This window comes from Pogoniulus pusillus, chromosome 7 (genome assembly GCF_015220805.1).
Source record: "Pogoniulus pusillus isolate bPogPus1 chromosome 7, bPogPus1.pri, whole genome shotgun sequence".
Lineage (NCBI taxonomy): Eukaryota > Metazoa > Chordata > Aves > Piciformes > Lybiidae > Pogoniulus > Pogoniulus pusillus.
The window spans coordinates 8,311,596-8,334,245 of record NC_087270.1 but is presented as its reverse complement, the minus strand read 5'-3'; the positions used below and the strand labels follow the sequence as shown (position 1 = coordinate 8,334,245).

The 22,650-nt window shown below is 43.4% G+C and overlaps 1 protein-coding gene across 1 annotated transcript in view; it reads left to right on the top strand.

Moving 5' to 3' along the window:
- Nucleotides 1–22,650, top strand: part of LRRC1 (leucine rich repeat containing 1) — a 75,622-nt gene that overhangs the window by 12,638 nt on the left and 40,334 nt on the right. Inside the window, exons 2-3 of the mRNA XM_064145812.1 lie at nt 5,332–5,449; nt 19,971–20,049. Coding sequence (XP_064001882.1) covers nt 5,332–5,449; nt 19,971–20,049 — 197 coding nt within the window. The remainder of the gene's footprint in view (nt 1–5,331; nt 5,450–19,970; nt 20,050–22,650) is intronic.

Below are 22,650 nucleotides of genomic sequence, written 5' to 3'. Positions count from 1 at the left end.
AAGCTCATAATGTCCATACTAGACTTCACTAGACTCTGCTAGGACCTCACTTCGTGATTCCAGAACAGGATCTAGTTTCCTCAGCATTTCACTGTGCAACTAATGTGGATGTACATCTAGAGGGAGGTGTCCACTTTAATTGCTGTTGGTGGTCTTCCTGAGTTGTTCTGCTTGTTCTTCTGTTGGGTATCTCTAGGATGAATTTTAGGATGATGATATCAGGACTACATCCCAGAAAGATATGTGGTTTTTTTTGCTTACAAATCAGTTGTGGCTTTTGACTGGGTGTTTCTTGCAGCTTGAGTAGAGGACAGGATGTGCTATATATCATTGTGTTAGTGTGTCCATGGTTCTTCTCAACTCTAGGCTGTATGTCCACTGGCTGACTCAGGAGTAGAAACAATGGCTGAAATCCCATCAGCTGGTTAAGGTAGGGCATGGAAGTGTCCTGTCCTCTTGGAATCTTTATCATTGAGTTTCCCCTGTGGATGCTCTTCCAAGAATTGACCATTGATGAGTTTTACAAAAGGAAATGGAGAAGGACTGATGAAGAGCTTGTACTTTCCTCTCCACCCTTGCTCTTCTGACAGGCAGGAGGGGTGTCTGTGTATGTATGCCTGTGGGAAAGCCTGGTTATTAAGTGCATCCCTGGGAAACAGAACACCTGAATTCAATGCTACTTCTGCCTTACATGATTGAATACTTGTTCTGACCACCTACAAAGAAGTTTGAGCTCTGTCTGTACCATTGCATGGTTTCTTCATGGAACCGTGCAATGGTGCAGACAACACTTTCCATCCCCCCTTCCCCCCTCCCCCAGACCTGCAGGGGCCAAAAGTAAGTAATTCTGTAGCCTAGTAATTTGGGAGCTTGCTGGGGAGCTGGAGAGTGTTGTCAGCTGTACTGCAAGGTTATGTAGTGGATTCGATGCCTTATCTTGTTCACTGCTTTGCTTATCAAAACCACATTGCAGCTTCTGCTTGTGCTTGCCTGAAGAAAGACTTTTTCCAAAGGTCTTTCTGGGGCAGCATATGTATTTTATATATATACTGGTGGGGGAAGATTTGATTTCACTTTGTCTTACCTGGTGACTGAAGGAGGATGTGTAGCTCTTGAATGAAAGCAGACAAATAGAGCAAAAGCTTCCCCCATCGGTTTTTGTTTACAGTGGAGCAGAAGAAAAAGGAACTTTGAAACAGGAATGCAGTTAGGTCTTAAGCTATGTTTAAATTGCTGTGTGCTGCTTTTTAATCCTAAAGAACCAATATCCTTAGCTGCTCTGTTAGAGATTTGGTAAATGGGTGAAGTAAATATGAATGTCCATAGAAATAGGACTTAGGCAAAGACCCAGTGTGTTACTAATTCCTGTTTGGATATAATACTGTCATTTCCTGAAGAAGCCTGAAAAGATGAAAATCCACATTGGTGTCTGAGGGAAACTTGACATAAGAGCAGATACTCACAATTTTTTAACCTGGTCAGCAGCAGTTCAAGTGCCTGCACAAAAAACTCAAGCACCCCCCCCAAACAACCAAAAACTCCCCCAACCCAACCAACCAACCAACAACCCCACAGCCTTCCCTCTCCCCCCAAACACTCCAAACCCAACCAAACAAAACCCCCATCTCTTTCTGTCCTGTGAGGCTGTAATCCTGAAATCTGAGTTCATTTGCAGTTTTCTTCCTCCCCTCCTTCTTGTTCCAATTTGTGCTGCTCGTGCTGCAATCTCAAAAATTAGGTAGTGGATTTCATTAAAGTTCCTAATTTCAATTTTCTTTTTCTGGTAGTAGTGTCCTTTTTGTGGGAAAAAAAAAAAAAGTTGTTAACACAAAATGTTTTGCTACCTGTGCCAAATGGGTTTGGAGTTTGACATGTCTCTAGCACTGGAAAGGCTCTATAAGTGAGACATTGCTTTTCTTCATGAGCTGCATTGGCTGCAGGTGACATCTTCATGTCCTCCTTTGCTTTTTGTTTCAATTACTTATTGTCTTTATCTGTTTCCCTTTTTATTCCCCTCCCTCATGTCAGGAAAGGTGAAGAAGCATTCAGGCAGTGTTCTTGGGCACAGTTTTCATTGCAGGAGTGAACCATTTAAGGAAAGCTAGAAACACGTGGAGGAAATCTTGAGTTTTAGGAATAGCAATAGCTTGTCTTAATTCTGCTAACTCTTATTTGTAGACTCAAGAATGCTAGTTGTGTTGGTATTCTTGTTTAAAAACAAAACAAGCCCCCAAAACTGTGGGATTGCTCTGTCTCTTGATATTTTTTTGGTGAGTCATGCACTTACCTATGTACATTTTTGCCTTCCTCTGGTTGGCATCGATCTAGTTTTCTCAGAATGAAGCTTTAAAAAGATATGTGGCTGCATGCAGGAGAAAGGCTTGGTTGGTTTTCCAGTGCAAGAAGGGTTTTAGTCCAGATGTGTGCTCTGAGAAAATCTGTGTTAAGAGAGACCTGTACCTTCTTTGATAGCAGGAAAAGCTCCAACTGAAAATCGAGACTTGCTGCCACATAGAAAGTTGTAGGCTTCTTTAGTGCTGATGCTCATGGAATCATTTGTCTCGTTGAAGCACTATTAATTAGGCTGGCTAAATTAAGCAGCACTGAAAATGTTGCCAGGATACTTGCAGAGACATTGGGTCTGCAATCAAAACCTTCCATTTCAGCGTGCTGGGTGGGTGTGATGCTCTGGCCAGCAGCCTCCACTGCACTTTGGTTCACGCTGAAGCTTTTAAAGTAGCAGCTAATAGGCTGAGTTAGGTACACGTTGCTGGTTGAGAAGTGTTTAGGAAGTTACAGATATGGAAATATGTGTCTATATATTCACATTTGCTGACCTCTATTCAATAAGCTCTTAATTCTTTTTCTTCCCTGTGGCCAAAGGAGATGCTTGCCTCTCCGGTGCTGTGCTTTAGAGCACCGATGATGTGCCTTGGGTAAAGGAAGACTAATTATGGAAATGAGAGTATTATGTACTGAACTTGCAGGAGTGACTAAGTTCAGTAGTTTAAAGGAAAGAACCAAACAAAAAGTTCAAAGAAATACCTTTCACATCACTACAGTTTCTGATTTTTATCTAGGAAATGTTGTCATTCATGAAAAATTGTTATGCAAACTAGAAATAAAGCTGCCAGATAATTGTTTTCTCTTCAGCAGTCAAAGAAAGAGGAATGCCTTTAAATATGGTGTACTTTTGTTTGTTGCCCATGTGTGCTCTGCACATTCAATAAATACATACAGCACTGGTGTGGTGAGGGCTCTCAGACCTTCCTACTGATAGCTTTTTGACATTCCTCCTGTCTTTTCTCACTTGCTACTATGGAGCATCTCTGGCAAGGAAAACTGCTGCTTATGAGAAGGTTTGTACTAGTAGGCTGAAGGTGAGCCAGCAGTGTGCCCAGGTGGCCAAGAGAGCCAATGGCATCCTGGCCTGGATCAGGAACAGTGTGGCCAGTAGGACAAGGGAGGTTATTCTGCCCCTGTGCTCATCACTGGTCAGGCCACACCTTGAGTGCTGTGTCCAGTTCTGGACCCCTCAATTCAAGAGAGATGTTGAGGTGCTGGAAGGTGTCCAGAGAAGGGCAACAAGGCTGGTGAGGGGCCTGGAACGCAAACCCTATGAGGAGAAGTTGGGGGAGCTGGAGAAGAGGAGGCTCAGGGGGGACCTCATTGCTCTCTACAACTACCTGAAGGGAGGATGTAGCCAGGTGGGGGTGGCCTCTTCTCCCAGGCAAGCAGCAATAGAACAAGGGGACACAGTCTCAAGTTGTGCTGGGGTAGGTATAGGCTGGATGTTAGGAGGAAGTTGTTGGCAGAGAGAGTGATTGGCATTGGAATGGGCTGCCCAGGGAGGTGGTGGAGTCACCATCCCTGGAGGTGTTCAAGAAAAGCCTGGCTGAGGCACTTAGTGCCATGGTCTAGTTGTCTGGGTAGGGCTGGGTGCTAGGTTGGACTGAATGATGTTAGAGGTCTCTTCCAACCTGCTTGATTCTATGATTCAGAACATTAATATTTATAAGCGTCATCATAGTTCAGCAGCTCCACATTGGCTGAGGAATGCTTTTTGGCAGGTATTTATTTTGGGCAGCGTTAGGACAGATTGGGATCTCTTCTGTGTTTTCACAATAGTGTCTTTAAGTGCTTTTTTGCAGCTTCTGATGGATTCCTGTTTTAGTCTTAGCAATAAATATTTAGCACAAAGGGGTGCATTTGGTTTAGAAGATAGAAAAATGTTAATGATATGAAAATGCAATCATGGTTCTTATGAGGGCAAAGAAGGAATGGAAAACACCCCATTTGTGGCTATTTTAGTTGTAATACATGTTTTTAGGCATATAGAAATATGGGATTGTAAATGGTTTTTATGTTTCTTTTAAAATTTCAACTGTTTTCAAAGGCTTTTAATACTGAGGGGTGAGGGTGAAGGAGTGCCACTGACTCAAAAAATGCCTTTGCATTTTCACAGTCAGATCTAGTGTATTTTTTGACTGTTTGGTGTTAGAATGTTTTTAAAGTGCTCTTCTCTTTGGTCCCTAAAAGGTGGTGGAGTCACCGTCCCTGGAGGTGTTCAAGCAAAGCCTGGCTGAGGCACTTAGTGCCATGGTCTAGTTGAGTGGCTAGGGCTGGGTGCTAAGTTGGCCTGGATGATCTTGGAGGTCTCTTCCAACCTGGTTGATTCTATGATGTTAAAAAAAACCCTCCCTCAGTATTTTCTAAGTCCTCAAATCTACCTAACTGCTGCCTTTCTCATTCAGTCATAGGGCACTTAGTGCCATGGTCTGGTTGACTGGATAGAGCTGGGTGCTAGGTTGGACTGGATGATCTTGGAGGTCTCTTCCAACCTGCTTGATTCTATGAAGAAGACTTTGGCAGCCCTTCTGTGTGGGTTTTCTGGATCATCCTTTAGAAGTGTCCCTCTACATTACACACTGAGGTTCATTAGGAAGTTAATTAGGATGCTTTTAATTACCCTGCTGGGTAACCTCACTCCATTAATGATTTTGAAGCAGGCGCTCTGGATTTTGGTAGTGTCTGCCTGCTGTGATCTTTACTAGTGAGCTTTACAGATGTCATTTGGGTGGGGTTTTTTTGTTAGTTTGTTTGGGTTTTGTAATAAATATTTTATGCAAACCAGATTCTGGTCTGTCTACAGGTAAAAATTTAAACCATCTTCATTTGAAAGCAGGTCTGAAGGGTCTGCATGACTGATTTTGAGCGGTCACTTCAGCACCAAGTTTGAAAGTGGCTTTCAGTTATTGCTTATCATTTATCATGCTTGTCTGTGAGTTATGTGAATATTTTCTGACCTGGGGGTTGTTTTATTTCTTTCAGCCTTTCTTCCAACTTGTGAAGTTACGGAAGCTTGGACTTAGTGATAACGAAATCCAGCGGCTCCCTCCCGAAATAGCAAATTTCATGCAGCTGGTGGAACTTGATTTGTCTCGAAATGGTATGCTCCCATCTTAATTTGTCTGATTCTCTATATGGCATGGTCTATAACAGTGGCTTAGGAGGGGTTTTCTGTCTCTGAAGTTGCTATCTACGTGCTGCAGAACGCTTTGCTCTGTAATTAATGGATTTGTGTGTAGTTCTAGGCGGGGAGGAAGGAAAGGGCAGAGGAGAGGTGGTGGTGGAAATACAGTAATAAAATAATGCTTGACTGTAGTTCTGCCTTTCTGAGGGCCTGCTTTATTTTCCAATTAAAAACAGAAGTGATATATATCCTATTTTGTATTTGTGTCTGTCACGGTGTTGATTTCTTACCCCAAGCTGTCTGAAATGCCTAGAATGTAAGGGGGAAAAAAAGGGTAAGAAAAAAAGCTGCTTTCTGTTTAAAAAAAAAAGAGGGAGCCCTATGAGTTAGAAGTCCAGTTCTCTGTTTTCCTCTTTATCTGTGACTAGCAAGAGGCAGAATGCTGGTATTTCTAAGTGTACTCTGGAAGAAGAATCAGTCTGTGTGTCACCTGCAGGGAGAAAAGTCAGAAAAAGGGGCTGGGAGAAAATATCTCTTAAAATGTGTTTTTGGAAACCCATGGGCTTATCGTTCATAGAATCAAGCAGGTTGGAAGAGATCTCCAAGATCATCCAGGCCAACCTAGCACCCAGCCCTAGCCAGTCATCTAAATCATGGCACTAAGTGCCTCAGCCAGGCTTTGCTTGAAGATCTCCAGGGATGGTGCCTCCACCACCTCCCTGGGCAGCCCATTCCAATGCCAATCACTCTCTCTGCCAACAACTTCCTCCTAACATCCAGCCTAGACTTCCCCCAGCACAACTTGAGACTATTGCTGCTTGCAATTGAACTCTTACAGGCTGCCTATATTGTCCTGAGCTGTGATGGAATAAAAACAAATATTGGAGGGTTTTGGTTTTTTGTGGTGGCCTGGTGAACATAGCAGTTCTGCAGGAAGTTCAGGGGCTGGTGGGTCACCTCTAAGCAGCCTTATGACCCAGTGATCTAGAAACAGTGAGTCTGTGTTACCACATCAGAGCAACTGTCAGCTATTTTAGCCTCCTTATGTGCACTGCATATGCACAAAATGCTCTCTGAGGTGTGATGGATGGAGTGGGAGAAAGGTTTTTTTAACCTTGGAAATAACTGAGGGATGTAAATAAATGTTCAAGAGAAGAAATAATGTAAGGAGGAGCCTTACATTTAACTCTGCATTGGCCCTTTGCCACTGAAGAATACTCAGCAGCCTCTTCACTTTCCTGTAACTATGTGGGATTTGGATCTCTCCTTTTTTCATTTGGTGCTTTTCCTGCCATCTTTATTGGAGGGTATAATTAATGAAGTGTAATGAGTCTCCAGGCAGTTGCTGAAAAATTCCTGTGAACCATATCATTTTATGCACATTCTAAACCTTTGTAAAAGAAGAAAACTGGAAAAAAAACCCCAGCAGAAACACATTAGTTAAAATCTGTTAGAAATAAACAAGCATTAATCAGCCCAGTATTTTGGCTACTGAGTTTGGCTGGGTTGGGTGCTCTGTGTGACAGACCTTCTACAAAAGGAAACACTCTGTTGGCTGAGTAATTCTCTGTGCAAATGAGTAACTAACTGCAAAAGAGCTGGTGGATCAGAGCCATGTGAACTCTTGTCAGCCTAACTTGGAAGTTGGCTGGAGAGCTCAAGTGTAAGGAGAACAGATGGTGTGAACATTTATGGCTGGGGAGATGCTTGTGTGTTGTTAGAAGTTACTGCATAGGGAAGTCATTTCTCAAGTGAGGGGTTGGACTAAGGCAGGTGGCAGGGAGCAGTTACTTTCCTGTATTCAAGGATGATTGTTAATGGCCCATTTTATTGCGTTGCTTTCTCTTCTCTGTGGTTCACTGCAGGTGAATGAGCTGCTTTGCTTAATCATGTCACAGTTACTGCACGACTTGAGTGCTGAAAGGAAAAATACACTGTGTGAGGGGACACAGGGGAGCCAAGGCAAAACATACCCGAAGTTACTTTCTGCTCTTCGTTCATGTTATGGTTGTCTCTCAGCTCTTCAAATTAAAAGGCAAAACACAAACAGTCTGGGATGCTGCAGGGGAAATTCTCACCTAAGAGTTTGGAGATTGACAGTATTTTCATTTCTCAGCTTTCTGTTTTGAACCCACTTCCCAATATGCCAGATTCTCAACCTGCCAAAGAGTTTTTTTTTTCCTGTTTGGTGGTTTGTACTGCACCAGTTTTTGTTTTTTTGTAGCTACCAAAGTACTTAGAGGAGAAAAGGGAAAAAAAAAAAAAGCAACTCTTTGTATTCCTTTCAGGCAGAGGAAAACAGCCCAGCTTTTCAAAACGCAGCATGCTGCATGAATAGGAAAGTGTGATGGTGACGTCTGAACTGGGGAAATAAGAGATCATTGTTCTGTGGTTTTTGTTGTTCTAGCTGTCTGGTTCGGTGCACTAATTGCTTTCAGTTCTGGCCATTCTGTTTCCTCAAGAGCTTAAAAATGCAGATATAAATTCATGTAATGTCCTGTGTACAGGAGGCAGCCCTTCATGTTTTAACCTCTGCTCACAGGAGGAGGAGTAAAGGGTTTTGAATGAACAAAGTATCACAGTATCACCAAGGTTGGAAGAGACCTCATAGATCATCAAGTCCAACCCTTTACCACAGAGCTCAAGGCTAGACCATGGCACCAAGTGCCACGTCCAGTCCTGCCTTGAACAGCTCCAGGGACGGCGACTCCACCACCTCCCCGGGCAGCCCATTCCAGTGTCCAATGACTCTCTCAGTGAAGAACTTTCTCCTCACCTCAAGCCTAAATCTCCCCTGGCGTAGCTTGAGGCTGTGTCCTCTTGTTCTGGTGCTGGCCACCTGAGAGAAGAGAGCAACCTCCTCCTGGCCACAACCACCCCTCAGGTAGTTGTAGACAGCAATAAGGTCTCCCCTGAGCCTCCTCTTCTCCAGGCTAACCAATCCCAGCTCCCTCAGCCTCTCCTCGTAGGGCTGTGCTCAAGGCCTCTCACCAGCCTCGTTGCCCTTCTCTGGACGTGCTCAAGCATCTCAACGTCCCTCCTAAACTGGGGGGCCCAGAACTGAACACAGTACTCAAGTACTTCCATTTCTCTAAATTAGTAATAATGTCTTCCTTTCTCCTCCTTTCTCATCCTTTGTTCAGTGTATGAGCTTTGAAGCCCTTTGAGGAGGTGCCTTTATCATATTGCTGGACGTTGGTATGCTTACAGACTCGAGTGTCTAGCTGTGTGCTTTGCAGTGGTGAGGTGCTGCATCTTGAGGTAGGATTGATCTCTCCAGGCAGGATTGCCCCTGACTGTGTAGAGATAGCTCTGGATACCTGTGTAATGTGTTATGTGCTGCATAAGTAATCCTCATTCTTAGGCATGCAGAAAAGGTGAGAAGGGAAACTCTTAAATATGGATTTCTTAAATTCCCAGGTGTTTTAAAAACATAGAATCATAGAATCAAGCAGGTTGGAAGAGACCTCCAAGATCATCCAGGCCAACCTAGCACCCAGCCCTATCCACTCAACTAGACTATGGCCTCATCCAGGCTTTGCTTGAACACCTCCAGGGACGGTGACTCCACCACCTCCCTGGGCAGCCCATGCCAATGCCAATCACTCTCTCTGCCAACAACTTCCTCCTAACATCCAGCCTATACCTCCCTCAGCACAACTTGAGACTGTGTCCCCTTGTTCTGTTGCTGCTTGCCTGGCAGAAGAGCCCAACCCCACCTGGCTACAGCCTCCCTTCAGGTAGTTGTAGACAGCAATGAGGTCCCCCCTGAGCCTCCTCTTCTCCAGGCTGCACACCCCCAGCTCCCTCAGCCTCTCCTCATAGGGTTTGTGTTCCAGGCCCCTCACCAGCTTTGTCACCCTTCTCTGGACACCTTCCAGCACCTCAGCCTCTCTCTTGAATTGAGAGGCCCAGACATGCCCGAGACATGCTAAATATCTACATGATCCTTTAAGCAATTTTTGGTTAATAAGTGAATCTAGAAGCACAAATATCTTTTCAAGTGAAACTTCAGCAGCTGTCAACTTGATGTGTGTATGATTTTGGGTGTACGTGAGAGAAGAGTAGTGGGGAGGGTAAGGTGAGAGCCTTAGTGGTGCAGAAAGATAAGGATTTGAGGAAGGACAGGAGCTACATCTTAACCTTTTTCTGGATTATTTGCATGTTAATGCTAGTTCTTATTCCTCTCTGAGGCCATGTATTCATGCAGATTTTCCAGGAAGCATCCCTACCGTGCTTTTCTAGTCTGGCTGAAGGTGCTATCTGAGCAAAGGTTGAATGGATGAATCGAGCAGGAACATCAGAGGGCAGGGGAGCATTGTCAAGAAAACAGCACGGTGCTTTGAAGGCTATTTGGTAATGCAGTTTATCTCTGCCCCTCGGTCTAAGATTGCTCAAAACCCAGATGTATTAGTTCTGAGGCTAAAGAAAACAGATTCATAGGATTTCAGTGGTGGATGCCTGAGCTTTTGAGTTGCTGATTAAAGCATGTCTGGAACTTGGAGTATTCCCCGTAGCATCTTCTGAAATAGATGCTCAGCTGCAGAGTGTCTGAAACTGCTGCTGATTGCCTAAGACTGTTCAAGCTTAGGTAAGTCTTTTCCTGGATTTTCACATCACTGCTGAATTTTGTAAGGATATGAGGTCACAGGAGCACAGAACCAGGATCACAGTATGTTAGGGTTGGAAGGCACCCAGGGAGATCACAGAGTCCAACCCCTCTGCCAGAGCAGGACCACAGGTCACTGGAGTGTCCATGCTTGACATCCTTGAATTTTGGGTAGGGCTTCTGTGCTTTGCATTGAGTTTTAGTATGAGTCTTTGGTCTGCATGTAGAGGAGAGCTGCTGCTCTAGGTGCAGCCAGCAGCACCTGTGTGCTGTTTGTTTTCCCATAGCACTTGGGTACTCACCAAACAAGTGTCAGAAGACCTTATGATTCAGAAAGGAGTGCAGTCTCTAGAGGAAGAAGGATGTATAGTAGATGAGGTTGTTGCACTTCAGTGCATGCTTGCATGTTTTGCTGTCTCTTTGTGATAAAAACCTGGCAGGCTTCTCTGCTGCTGCTCCTTTTGCTTTTGTTGAATATGCCTACCAAGGACTTGGTCATGCAAAACTGTAGTGTCGATGTAGTTGCTGTGTGCTGGCAGGTTTGTTCTGTCTCTGGTGGCTCTCTATCTGGCAGCAGATAAAGGGATCAGAGTTAGCTTTCTCTTCCATGCAAGTGCTCTGTAACCTTGTGGTTTTGTCTTGTGTCCAAGTCTCAAACCAGTGGAAAAGATGCAAGAATGTGTGCAGTGGGAGAATTAAATGGATTTTGATAATCTTTATGGATGGATTATGCTGCTTGTGATGCTGACTCTGCTCTGAGCAGAGCTGAGATCTGTAGCTTTGTGAACTGAGGAGCAATGGGTTTGCTGTAGCAGCTACAGAAAATCTATGTGTGGGCAGGTCTTGTTAAGCCATATTTGCTGCATGATGCTTGATACCAAAATCTGAATGTGGGTCTTTACTCTGATATCCAATAAGGATAATACCATTTGTTTAATATCTACAACTTCATGCCTGTGTTAGAGATGGTATCTGGCTACTTGATTGCTATGTTAATTACTACCCCTTTCTGTAGTTTGTGATTAAGCCTGAGCTTAGAACTACATTGGTAGTGCAGTTGTTCTGAATGCAAGTCTTGCAACGACAGGATATTCTCCCTCCAAACTGCTCTTGCCATCTCAAGGCAAGTATGCTATAATTTATATGAGAAGAATCACACAATTCACAGAAGAAAGAGGTATTTCTTCAGGATTCCCCTACCAGTAGAGAGGGTTTCTTGGAGGCATCTCAATAGTCATAACATTAGTGTAAGGAGGGAGCTGCTGCTGTGCAAGGCCAATGGCCTGAACAGTGTGCAGGATTCTGGAAGTGGCTGGACTGTAGGCCAGTGTCCTGCATTATAGCATCAACCAGGTTGGAAGCAACCTCCAAGATCATCCAGTCCATGAGCCTTATTTTCACTTTTTTTTTTTTTGCTTCCAGAGTGGATTGTAATTGCAGATTTAAACTTCTCTTTTATGTTGTCTTCAGTTAGCAGAGTACTTTCAGCAACACTTCTTCTTTCAGTTGCAGGCAATTAGATATTACTGCTTTTTATTCAAAGTGTTTATTCCTTTTATCTGTTTTACAACTTGATTAAAAGTCTCTTGAGAGACTTTAGTCATCCTCTGGACACTGCATTTGTTGTGTATTGCATCATAGGTGCATTATATTCAACATGTCATTTAGACCTTCCTTAGAAGGCTGAGTTTGAACACAGCAGCTGACCTGCAGAGCATCAGACCATGCCACTGAAGAGCAGTGTGTAATCTTTGATTTGCTCTCTGGGGCTTCAGCTTGCTTGCTTGTATCAGCGCATGCACACCAGTGCTTTGCCTTTTTAATTCAGCTCTCTGCTCTCAAAGAGGTATCACAGTATCACCAAGGTTGGAAGAGACCTCATAGATCATCAAGTCCAACCCTTTACCACAGAGCTCAAGGCTAGACCATGGCACCAAGTGCCACGTCCAATCCTGCCTTGAACAGCTCCAGGGACGGCGACTCCACCACCTCCCCGGGCAGCCCATTCCAGTCTCCAATGACTCTCTCAGTGAAGAACTTTCTCCTCACCTCAAGCCTAAATCTCCCCTGGTGCAGCTTGAGGCTGTGTCCTCTTGTTCTGGTGCTGGCCACCTGAGAGAAGAGAGCAACCTCCTCCTGGCCACAACCTCCCCTCAGGTAGTTGTAGACAGCAATAAGGTCTCCCCTGAGCCTCCTCTTCTCCAGGCTGAACAATCCCAGCTCCCTCAGCCTGTACCTGCCATCCACACTCTATAATTACTCCCCTTTTGCCCACAGAAATGGTTCACTGTTTGCCTTTTCCTCTCCCCCACCAAAAGCAAGATAACTCAGTGTTTTCAAACTAGAAATACTAACAGAGGAAAAGCTTTGAACGCTTGTTTCAATTCAGCCTGGACTGGTGACCCAGCAGTTTTACAGGGAGGACATGAGCTAATTAGGCAGAAGCACTCTAGGTCTTCTGATCTTGTCCTGCAAGTCCCACATGGGCTGGGGCTTATGGAACAGCTGCTGTCCAATAGCTGCTGTCTTTTGCCCTGTGCACTCTCCTTGTGTCTGGCTGACCACGTCTGCTGCACATCCGCAGTATCTGAGCAGAGACCTCCTCTGTGAAATGCTCCTCTGCCTTTAAATAGCAAAGCCTAGAATGCCAAAAAATAAAAGTGAATTGGCACTTTCTTGCTCAGTGGACAAGGAAAAAACCAGAACCAGCCAGGAAACTGTGCTGTGACACACTAGTATTGGCAGGTGCATCTTTTTTGTTAACATCTGCAACGGTTGGATGCTGGTGGTTTGACTCTTGAACTGGTTTGTGTCCAAGTGAGCACTTACAGACAAACAAGAATTGCTCTCCTCCTCCTCCTCAGTGGATGTCCTATAAGAATGCACTCAGCACAACCCTGGTTGTGAAAGCCGTGGAACATCCTAACTTATACTACTCTGGTGTATATGGTGCTAGAGCACTACTACAGGTGGTCTAAAGATTTAGACAAAGTCAGGACAGTGACTGACTTTGTTTTCTTGTTTGTTTTCTTTTGGTGCACATATGCTAATGAAAGCAAAGCTCCTTTGTTGCAGACTTGGGGATAACAGAATTTTCCACTCATTTGAGTGGCTTCTTTTGTTTGTTTGGTTTGGACATGTCTAGTTTCTGGTGACATATATTTTCTTTGTGTTATCTCCCATCTCCTTACCTTAAAACTTGCATGACAATGGTTTTTAAGTGCATTACACTTGAAGTTTAGGATTGATGTTTGAAGCAGGGGGGGAGAAAGAAACATGTACTGCAAATTGCTTTTAGATTCTAAAGCTCAGCAGGTGTTCAAGAAAAGACTGACTGAGGCACTTAGTGCCAGGGTCTGGTTGACTGGCTAGGGCTGGGTGATAGGTTGGACTGGCTGATCTTGGAGGTCTCTTCCAACCTGATTGATTCTGTGATTCTAATACCACAAACATGTAGAAATTCTTGCTCACTTTGATGTAAAAGTATGCACTTGTGAATCTGTCACTAAAATGAGTTTGGTTTTGGTAAGCTGAATGGAGCAGGAGAAGTAACGTGGGAGAAAAAAAGAATGGACTTTGCTGAACAAGTCTTACCAAGGAGGGGAAGGAAGAAGCAGCAAGTGCCAAAAGTGATTGGGAGATAAGTGAAATCTCATGATGGACTAATCTAATTAGAGACGTTTAGAAGGTGTTATTTTTAAATGGATTACAGAAAAGTGGATTCTTCCATTATGGTATATTCTGCCAGATTTTTTTTTCCTAAGGAAACTTTGCTAATGGACTTGGGCAACATTGTCTGGTTCCAACCTAATTCAAGAGAAGACTATGGATTTCCTAAAGTGTTGTTTAGATTTTGGGAGGGTGAGATGATTTTTTTTTTTTTACTCTTTTGAAAGCAGTAGCATAAGTTGAAGACAGAAACCTTTGCCTTGCAGAAAAGTCAGTTCAAGTATTAAACATCAGACAATCCATATGGGAGTGACCTAAGACACTTATTTAATTGTCTGGGTAATCTAGATTAGAAGTCATGAACAGCATCGTGCAAAGAGGCATTGTTCTTGTATCCATACATTCGCTTGGGTTTTAGTTTCTTTTTTGTTGAGGTTAGATGCCATGTGTGAAGTTACTGAAAAGTTAATCAACTATGTCTGTAACTTTGCTGCTCAAACAGTTAATACACTGCCATCCACAGATTAACAAGGAGAATACTACTTTTCTTCTCCCCACCCTCTTTTTTCCCTTTAACTAGCCTGCTAGCCTCAAGGTCCAAGAAAGAAATCCTTATCAAAAGGTCTCCTATCCTTGTTTAGATCTTGGTTGGCATGTATTGGTAAAAAGGCAGAAGACCTAAATTCCTTGCTGAACTTGAACTCTTACACTTAGCTCACCTGGAACTATTGTTCCCTTGTGATCTGAACTTTGAGCTTTCCCCCTCTCTCCCGCCTTCTTTCTTTTTCCCCTTGTTTCCAATTTCCAGCTCCTGGATCTCTGTTACCATTTCTTCCTGCAGCTGAGGACAACTATCTGTTCAAAAAACAGCTTGCTTTTATTTCCCTCTAGTTTTCTTGCAAGTACATTGCATAATATACATGTATCAACAAAATTCAATTTTGAGAGGATTTTTTTCTCTGCTCCTCTCCTCGTTTTGGAGAAGGAACAGATCCAGAAGCAGTGAGGAGAAGGAATGAGATGTGTACCTTGCTTCAGTTTCTTATTAATTATGCAGTAAGGGATCTAGTTGAGGAAACAACCTGAACCTGTTGGTGAATTTTCCTTAAAGCTTTAAAGAGAGGTCTTAAAAGAGCTGTGACTCTTGTATGCAGCTTGGGAGCTTGAAAAGGGAAGTGTTAACAACCTGTGCAAGAGCCACTTAATCTCAATAGACTTGGCAAGAGGCATGTGACTCCTGTCACACTGTGCCCCACAGATTTTAGCACCTCATCTACTTCAGCCAGATCATTGTATGTGCCATGATCTTCGTGTCAAAACGGAGGGAGAGGATAAGGAACCTTCTTCCATCCTGTCTGCAGAGACAGAACCACTGAGAGCTATACTTGGCTGCTTTAGAGAGGCTGGAGAGATGTGGTTTCCAGCTGGCTTTCCAGCTGAAAAGTGCTTTGCAAAGACAAGCAAGTATTTGTGGCACAAATTCCTTCTTGCAGGGTATTAGACTAAGTGGGCAGCTCGCCTTCCACCCGTGGGAGAAAAGAGAGGAGGTAGAGAAGAAGGCTGGAAAGCTTTCCTAAAACTAGGCTTCCTCTCTGTGAATGGCAGTGGCGCAGTGGAAGCTGCGTGGAAGTGAGAACCATTTGGCTCCCAAATGACTTGATTACTGCAGTGCTTAATGTTTCAGTGGACCTTTTGTGTGTGTGTATGATATACTGTAGGAGATATAGCATGTTAGAAGATGAGGCAGAGGGACAAAATCATCTATGTATTGAATGAGATGGATGAGATCTGGTTTCCTGCTGGTTATCATAGAATCAACCAGGTTGGAAGAGACCTCCAAGATCATCTAGATCATCTATCATAGAATAGAATCAACCAGGTTGGAAGAGACCTCCAAGATCATCCAGTCCAACCTATCTCCCAGCCCTAGCCAGTCAACTAGACCATGGCACTGAGTGCCATGTGTCTCCTGAGGGATAATGTATGGATTCACTGCCTGGAATGGGCTTCCTAGCTATGCATCTGGTAAAAACTAACCAATTGCTGAATACAATTATGAATTACTAATCATTAAGTAGTTAAGATGGTTCACCAGTGACATTGCATGTACCTGATGGTGGGTGTTCCAATGTAATCGTTTAGATAGGACTATTCAGTTGACTTGTGTGGGGTCGTATGCAGTGTGCCAGCTCCAAGCCAATTTGCTGCTTTCACAGCTAGAAAATACAACAGCATCCAGTAGTTGCTCCCAGAAAGACTCGTGAGCATTTTAAGTGCTCTCTTAGGAACGTGGGTGCAACTCTCGGTTCTGAGATGTAGCAAAATTCTTGTAGAGATACTTTTTTACTTTGAGCTAGAGCCAGGAGTTACTAGAGGTGAGTTTGAGTAGCTTTGGCCATGAGAAAGATTTTTATCAGTTTAAAAATAAGATAAATAAGATTGTCTTCTCTGCTGCCCTTCAAGTCATCAGAAGAAGGAAGGTGGAGGAATGGGGGATTGGGAAATGTAGTTGTACAAACTGAAAAATCTGAAAGGAGGAAAGATTAGCACTAAGCAAAAGGATTTATGAAGGTAAGGCAGTGCAGAATGCAAACTTAGCTCCTCAGTCATTTGTACAGGACTTGATAGATCCTTAGCAAAATCCTGTCTGAACTAGGACAATAAACACTCTAGAGATATATTTTGAATGGGGATGAGGAGGGCAGGGGTGGGAAGTATGCCCTCTTCCATGCATGACTGCCCAGCTTGATTTCATCTGCTTCTAGTGGCATGACTTCTTTTTGCTGCCAATGTATTTGTGTTGCCACACGTCATAGGACTTATGCTTGGTTTATAGCTTTATTATTAGCGATGCCGCGCGATCCGTGCGCTCGAACATCTGGGGTGCTCTGGAAATGCAGAGCATTCGTCAGCAGCTAGCATTAGAAGAATCCTGGATATTTAAGTAGGATTTGAGCTGGTTATCCAGCAGTGGCAAGAAAAACACTGAACCTTACTGCTGCTGATGTTGGCAGAGGCGTATGTGTTAATGTCTGTAATGAAATCGAATAGCAAACAGTAATGGTGAAAGCTGCTTAAGCCATCAAGAGACAGAAGGGCTTCTTCATACATTTAAACATCCTCTGTTGCATGTCAGTTGATTATGACAGAGCTTCTGCTATGGAATATCTTTTCTGCTGCAATTATCAGTCTGGTTTTTTTGCCTGAGAAATCTTTTTGAGGTCAAAATGAGTTGCAAGTTCAACAAGGTTGAAACACTGAATGTGTAATGATACTCAGTTCAGAGAGTTACGCTGAATTTTTGGCTGTCTTTTGTCCACTTAGGTGGAGGAGAAAAATGACTCAAGTTTCAGTGGGGGTATTTTCTGGTTTTGTATAGTTTGTTATAGGAGGAAAGAAATTATTAGCAGAATGACTATGAAACTTCACATTATTAGAGGAAATCAGTAGCATGATTAGTTTCAGAAACTTTGCCACCAAGGATTTATCTTCTGATTTGCATGTTGCATTTTTATATGTGTGCATATATACATATTTTTTTCCCCTCAAACCAAATTAAAATAGTTACTTTACTTGAACTTGGATTTTTCTGAGTGGTTGGTGGGTTTTTTTTCAGTGCATACATATGTATGTGTTGAAGTTGTAGAGATGCTGGCTTGGGTTCAAAGAAATAAATTAATTTGAGTTGTCAGAAAATATGGGAATATTGATGTCCCTTTCAGGACTTTTCCAGCTAGAAATGTGTTGTCAAGACTAGATGATGGATGACACTTTCTTCACTTGATGCTGGTTAGCTGAGCTCAGTATCAGTGTTTGTCACTGCTACAAATGCAAGGTGAAAGTAACAACGTCTGGCTGAGCACCTGTAGGACCTCTGTCAGTACTCCTGTAACACCAATTCAGTCTTCTGCAGGCATTTCTCAGTCATGGAATGGGTAAACCCATCTGCTTTACTGTCTGTAAGTGCAAGTTTGATACAGTTTGGGGTTTATGTGTATTTTTGTGTAGGGAGAGCAGCAGGGAAGAAAAAAAGAACAACAAAAAAGTACTATTAGTTTAGTTGTCATCTGCTTTGCAAGGCAGTGCAATGTCTCTGCAGCAGTGTCAGTGTTAGTGACAGGCAAATGTGTTTAAGCAGTTCAGGTGTTAACAAGAATGTATCATATTAAGGTCAGTGTTTAATCAGGCAATCTTTAGGAAACATCTTCTCAATTCTGTTACTTAAATGCACTATTCAGACCTGTTTGCCCCTGCCGTGTGAAAGGAGTAGCCTGAGGTTTTGACTCCTGAAGCAAGGTCAGCAGAAGTGCTTGTGTGTCTAACTGTTCAAGTATCTCCCACTTGTATTTGGGAGCCCTGGGGCTATGATGGTAGTTTCATGGCTACTCCTGAGGTTCTTCATGGAAGAGCTGCTGATTGACCATGCCACTGGCATGTGTTCTGCTGAACTTGGGCTCAGGATGAAACCTATGAAGAGTTTTGAATAGGTTGACCATGAGGCTTGGTTGTTCTCCATCCTGATGCCTCCCTGCACCAAGTCCTAAATCACAACCCCTGCACCTCTCTGGCCTTTGTGCCTCGCTGCAGTTCCACCATGTGGTCTTGTCCATCTGTGAGGGAATTGTCAAAACCTAGAATTGTTTCAGCTGGAAAAGACCTTGAGCATTCACCACTGGTGACCTGTGGGTTAGGAAGATGTTCTTCCTAGCTCTGGGTTTAGTTCTGAGCTGGGAGTCATTCAACATGAATGCATTTGCTCAGATTACCTGGCAAGAGAGGAACCTGATGAGCAGGTATTCTCCTCCCTTCGCCACTCCTCCCTCCATTGCACTACTTTTGAGAGGAGCTGAATAAAATACGTCACTTGAATGAAATTCTTAATTACTCAGCTGGGTAGGAAGAGACTTAGTTTCTGAATATTTTTCAACATGTTTAGACACTGATGGCTCCTGAGGTCAGTGGTGCCACTTGCCTGGGGAAAACCTTTATAGATATTTTCCAACTTCTGTGATCACAACAGAAAGAAGAGATGGAGCAGATGTAATGATCTGTTGAAAACTTGAAAATAGGAAAAAAAAAACCTTGGAAACAAAAGCCTGAGATATACTTAAAGGTTTGCCTTTCTTTTTGAGATCTTTTCAGAATGAATCATAAAAATCTAGGTTGTTAAACAAAGAAAACACTCAATGTTTGTTTCATTTTTGCTGGAAGCTCTTCACAGAGAGAGTGATTTGCCATTGGAATGTGCTGCCCAGGGAGGTGGTGGAGTCGCCATGCCTGGAGGTGTTCAAGCAAAGCCTGGATGAGGCACTTAGTGCCATGGTGTAGTTGACTGGCTAGGGCTGGGTGCTAGCTTGGACTGGATGCTCTTGGAGGTCTCTTCCAACCTGGTTGATTCTATGCTGTATCTTCAAATATTTATGGTCTGATTAAGTGGAATTTTATGATTCTATGATGCCAATGACAGTAAACAAGGACTTAGGTGAAGGACTCTCAGCCTATTCATGGAAATGCAGCTTGATATAAGAGACTCAGAAGAGAATTTCATTTTTTAAGATAGCATATCCAACTTCAGTAGGTAAATATGTTATGTGGAAGATACTTGGAAAAAGTACCTGCACATCTCTGAGTACTTTTCTGGTAATCTGAAATACTGTGCTAGCACTTTCTCAAATTGCTGGGTCTCACATCCCTTCGGATTACTTGGATTTAATGTGAGGGAGGCTGGTTCTGCTCCCATGAGTGTATGTTTTAGGTGGAGAAACTTGCACATTCTCTTTTTCCTCCACCTGTTCTCTCTTCCCATGTACTTTCTGCCACCACAGATGGTGGCTGTGTTTTGATCGAATTACAAAAGCTTCAGAGTTTAATTTTCTTCAGGACAATCCTAGCACACAGAGAGTCTGGTTTCATTGGTTTTGTTTGTTTTGTTTTGTGATGGACAGAAACTGTTAAGTATCAGTCCAAGGACAGGTGAGTAGTCTAGGATTAGGAAGACAAGTGTGGAGCAGGAGGGGGAAATTGGATGTGAGGGAGCACAAGATGGCTATTCTGCAGTAGTTGGCTATGAAGCAATCTTGCATGTTGAAATGTCTTGATAGATACCAAGATAAGTCCCTGCATAGCAAGTCACTGAATGTAATGAGACAATAATTCCAGTGCAGATTCAGTACAGTTGTTAACAGTTTCTCCCTTTCTTCTTTTTTTTCCCTTCTGCAGATATTCCTGAAATACCAGAAAGCATCTCATTCTGCAGAGCACTACAGATAGCAGATTTCAGTGGGAATCCACTGACTAGGTAACTTCCACCTTCTCCCTAGTACTTGCCATGCCACAATTACAGTCTTGCTGTAGCAATTACAATTGAAGATGTAAAAGCTGTGGTCTAGGATCTCGGTGAAATCTTGCCAGCAGCATCTGTCTCTGACACGGGCTACATCAAGAGTTCAATTTAAGAAGCCATGTACTTCTTTCCTGGGAGGGAGTGAAGTTTGTTAGCCAACCAGGAAAAATGTAAATCTGATTGTTTCAAGTAATTTTCCTTGCTCTCCTTTAAAGCCTAGGAAAACCGTGCTCATTCTTGGGAGAGATACTGCATTGGTTAGCACGAATGCACTGGCGCAAATCCAGATGCCTGACGGTTTGGAATAGGCTTTAGATCAGCCGATGCAGATAATGGCTTTTGCTAATGATTAAAGCTTGGACTAGCATTTCATCACCCTCCCATGAACTGGGACAGAATGACATGTAGTAGCATGTGGCAAAAATGTGCTATGTATGTCAGTAGCTGCCCGGGCTGCTGCCAGTCTGCCTTCTGAAAAGGCTGGGATCTGGGGACTACACACACTTCTGGTGTAGGAGAGTTTTGTTTACGTTTCTCTCTCCTGCTTGCTGAAGAATTTGGAGTTTATCTAGTGAACTGAGGCTGGAGATAGCAAGGAAGGGATGAGCTGCTAGTTAATACCTTTGAATACTCTTTGGACAGCCGCTTCCTAAACCAGCCTGTGCCACAGAGCTCCTTTGTGATGCCAGGCGAGTCACATACACCAGCGTGTTCACAGTGGGGTTTGCCGACCTGCTTTGCTTTGCCCTGCTGGGCTAGGAACACTTGCACAATTAGTTGGCTGGCTGGGGCACAGGAAAGGAGAGCGTCTGCAATATCTTAAGCTGCTCCTGTGGTTTTGCAAGACAGCTTCTTCCACGTGTGCAGCTGAGATTCTTCGGAAGTGCCCTTTGAATATTGCCTGTAATGCAGTCCAAGTTCTCTGGAAAGTCACATCTCTGAGCATTAAAGGCATCTGAATCCTTGTGCTTCTGTGTCCCATTTACACAGTGAGGATAATAATACCACAAAAATCCAGTGAAATAAACTGCAGCTGAGCTGATGTTTTGATACACAAGTGGTGAGGTTCACCAAACAGCTTTTTCCCGGGCATCAGTGTGCAGTACTTAAAGCTCAGAGCTGCACCTGGTGGTACTGAAATCAAGGTTGTATTAGTAGTGTGCTAGTTGTCCCTCTCTGTTTTGTGTGCTGAGCAAGGCCTGAGGCCCCACTGATTTATTTCCTTAAGCAGCACTTGTGATGCACAGCTGCAGCTGAATGGAGTTAACAAAAGAATTGAGAGACTTCTTAATAGGGTTCAAATAGATCTCATAACTCTTGACATTTCAAGGGGAGTTTTAAAATGCTTGATTAAGTGGGTTCAAGGTGTATACATGTCCTGCAAAATACCATTCCAAGCCATTCAATAAGTTAGCAGAACACAAATATCAGAAGCTGTTTGCACTTGGCTTGCCAGGTGTTTTCTGTGCTGAAATCCAAAATGCCACTTTTGCATATCTATATCAGCATGTAAGTCTTGGCACTACTTTGGCCCCAGTGGGAAAGTCTAGTAGTGGTCTCCTTTTTTTTGTGTGATATTGCAGAACTTTTTGTATCCATTGATTCTTGTTCATATTTACTGTAAGCTTAAAAGCCAGTTAGAGGTCTTCCCAAATGATGCCCTACCACTACTACAGTATGTTGCCTCATTGTCAAACTTACTTATTGATGAACTTGCAGCATTAAAAGTGGCTAGCAGACCATTTTTCCAGCTGTTTTCAGATGATTTCAGGTTTCTGTTAATGAAAAGCAGTCACATGTATAGTAGATGAGACTGGAAGTCCACTGTGTGCTATAGATAAAGTAATTTTAGATGGCAGCAGCCTACAACTATCATCTGGTTCAACTACCTGTCCACTTCAAGGCTGACCAAAAGATAATCTGACTGTTTTCATTCCAGTCTTAAACCTGTTAGAGACTAAATGGCAATGAGTAAAAAGTGGAGCTCATGTTTCAGAGATAGTGAGCATCTTCTACAGAGTGTAGTAGAGAGCTGAGCACATGAGAAGCACCCACTGCCCTGCATGCACTGTTGTGTGTGCCTGTAGGTGTGCATCTCCTTTTGACCAGCTGCTTGCAGACATACCACGTGCCTTGAGCTGGCTGATGGAGAGAGCAGGAACTAAACCAAATGCTGCACCTTGAGTTTAGGTTGCACACTCTGGGGATCAAGCAAAAGTTAGGGTGCTGGGCTTCTCTTCCTCTAGCTCATTTCCTGCTTTACCCTACCCTCTCTCCAGTGAAACTACAAACTGCGCTGCTTGGGGCCAGTTAGCAGCGAGTAGTGCAGGAGTCTGTCTGAGGGGAGGGGAAGCTGAGCCTTGCAGAAGACTGGCTGGCTGATGGACCTAAAGGCTTTGGGAGCTCCAGGAGCGTTTTGCATAGGGCTGCATTTCTTAGTGTACCAGTGAAATGCTTTAATGGGGAAATATTGCCTTCATAGTGCACAGGTTGCTCCTTCAAAGAGTAGCAACTGAAGAGCAGCCTTAATAGGTTGAACAAAAAAAGGCCATACTG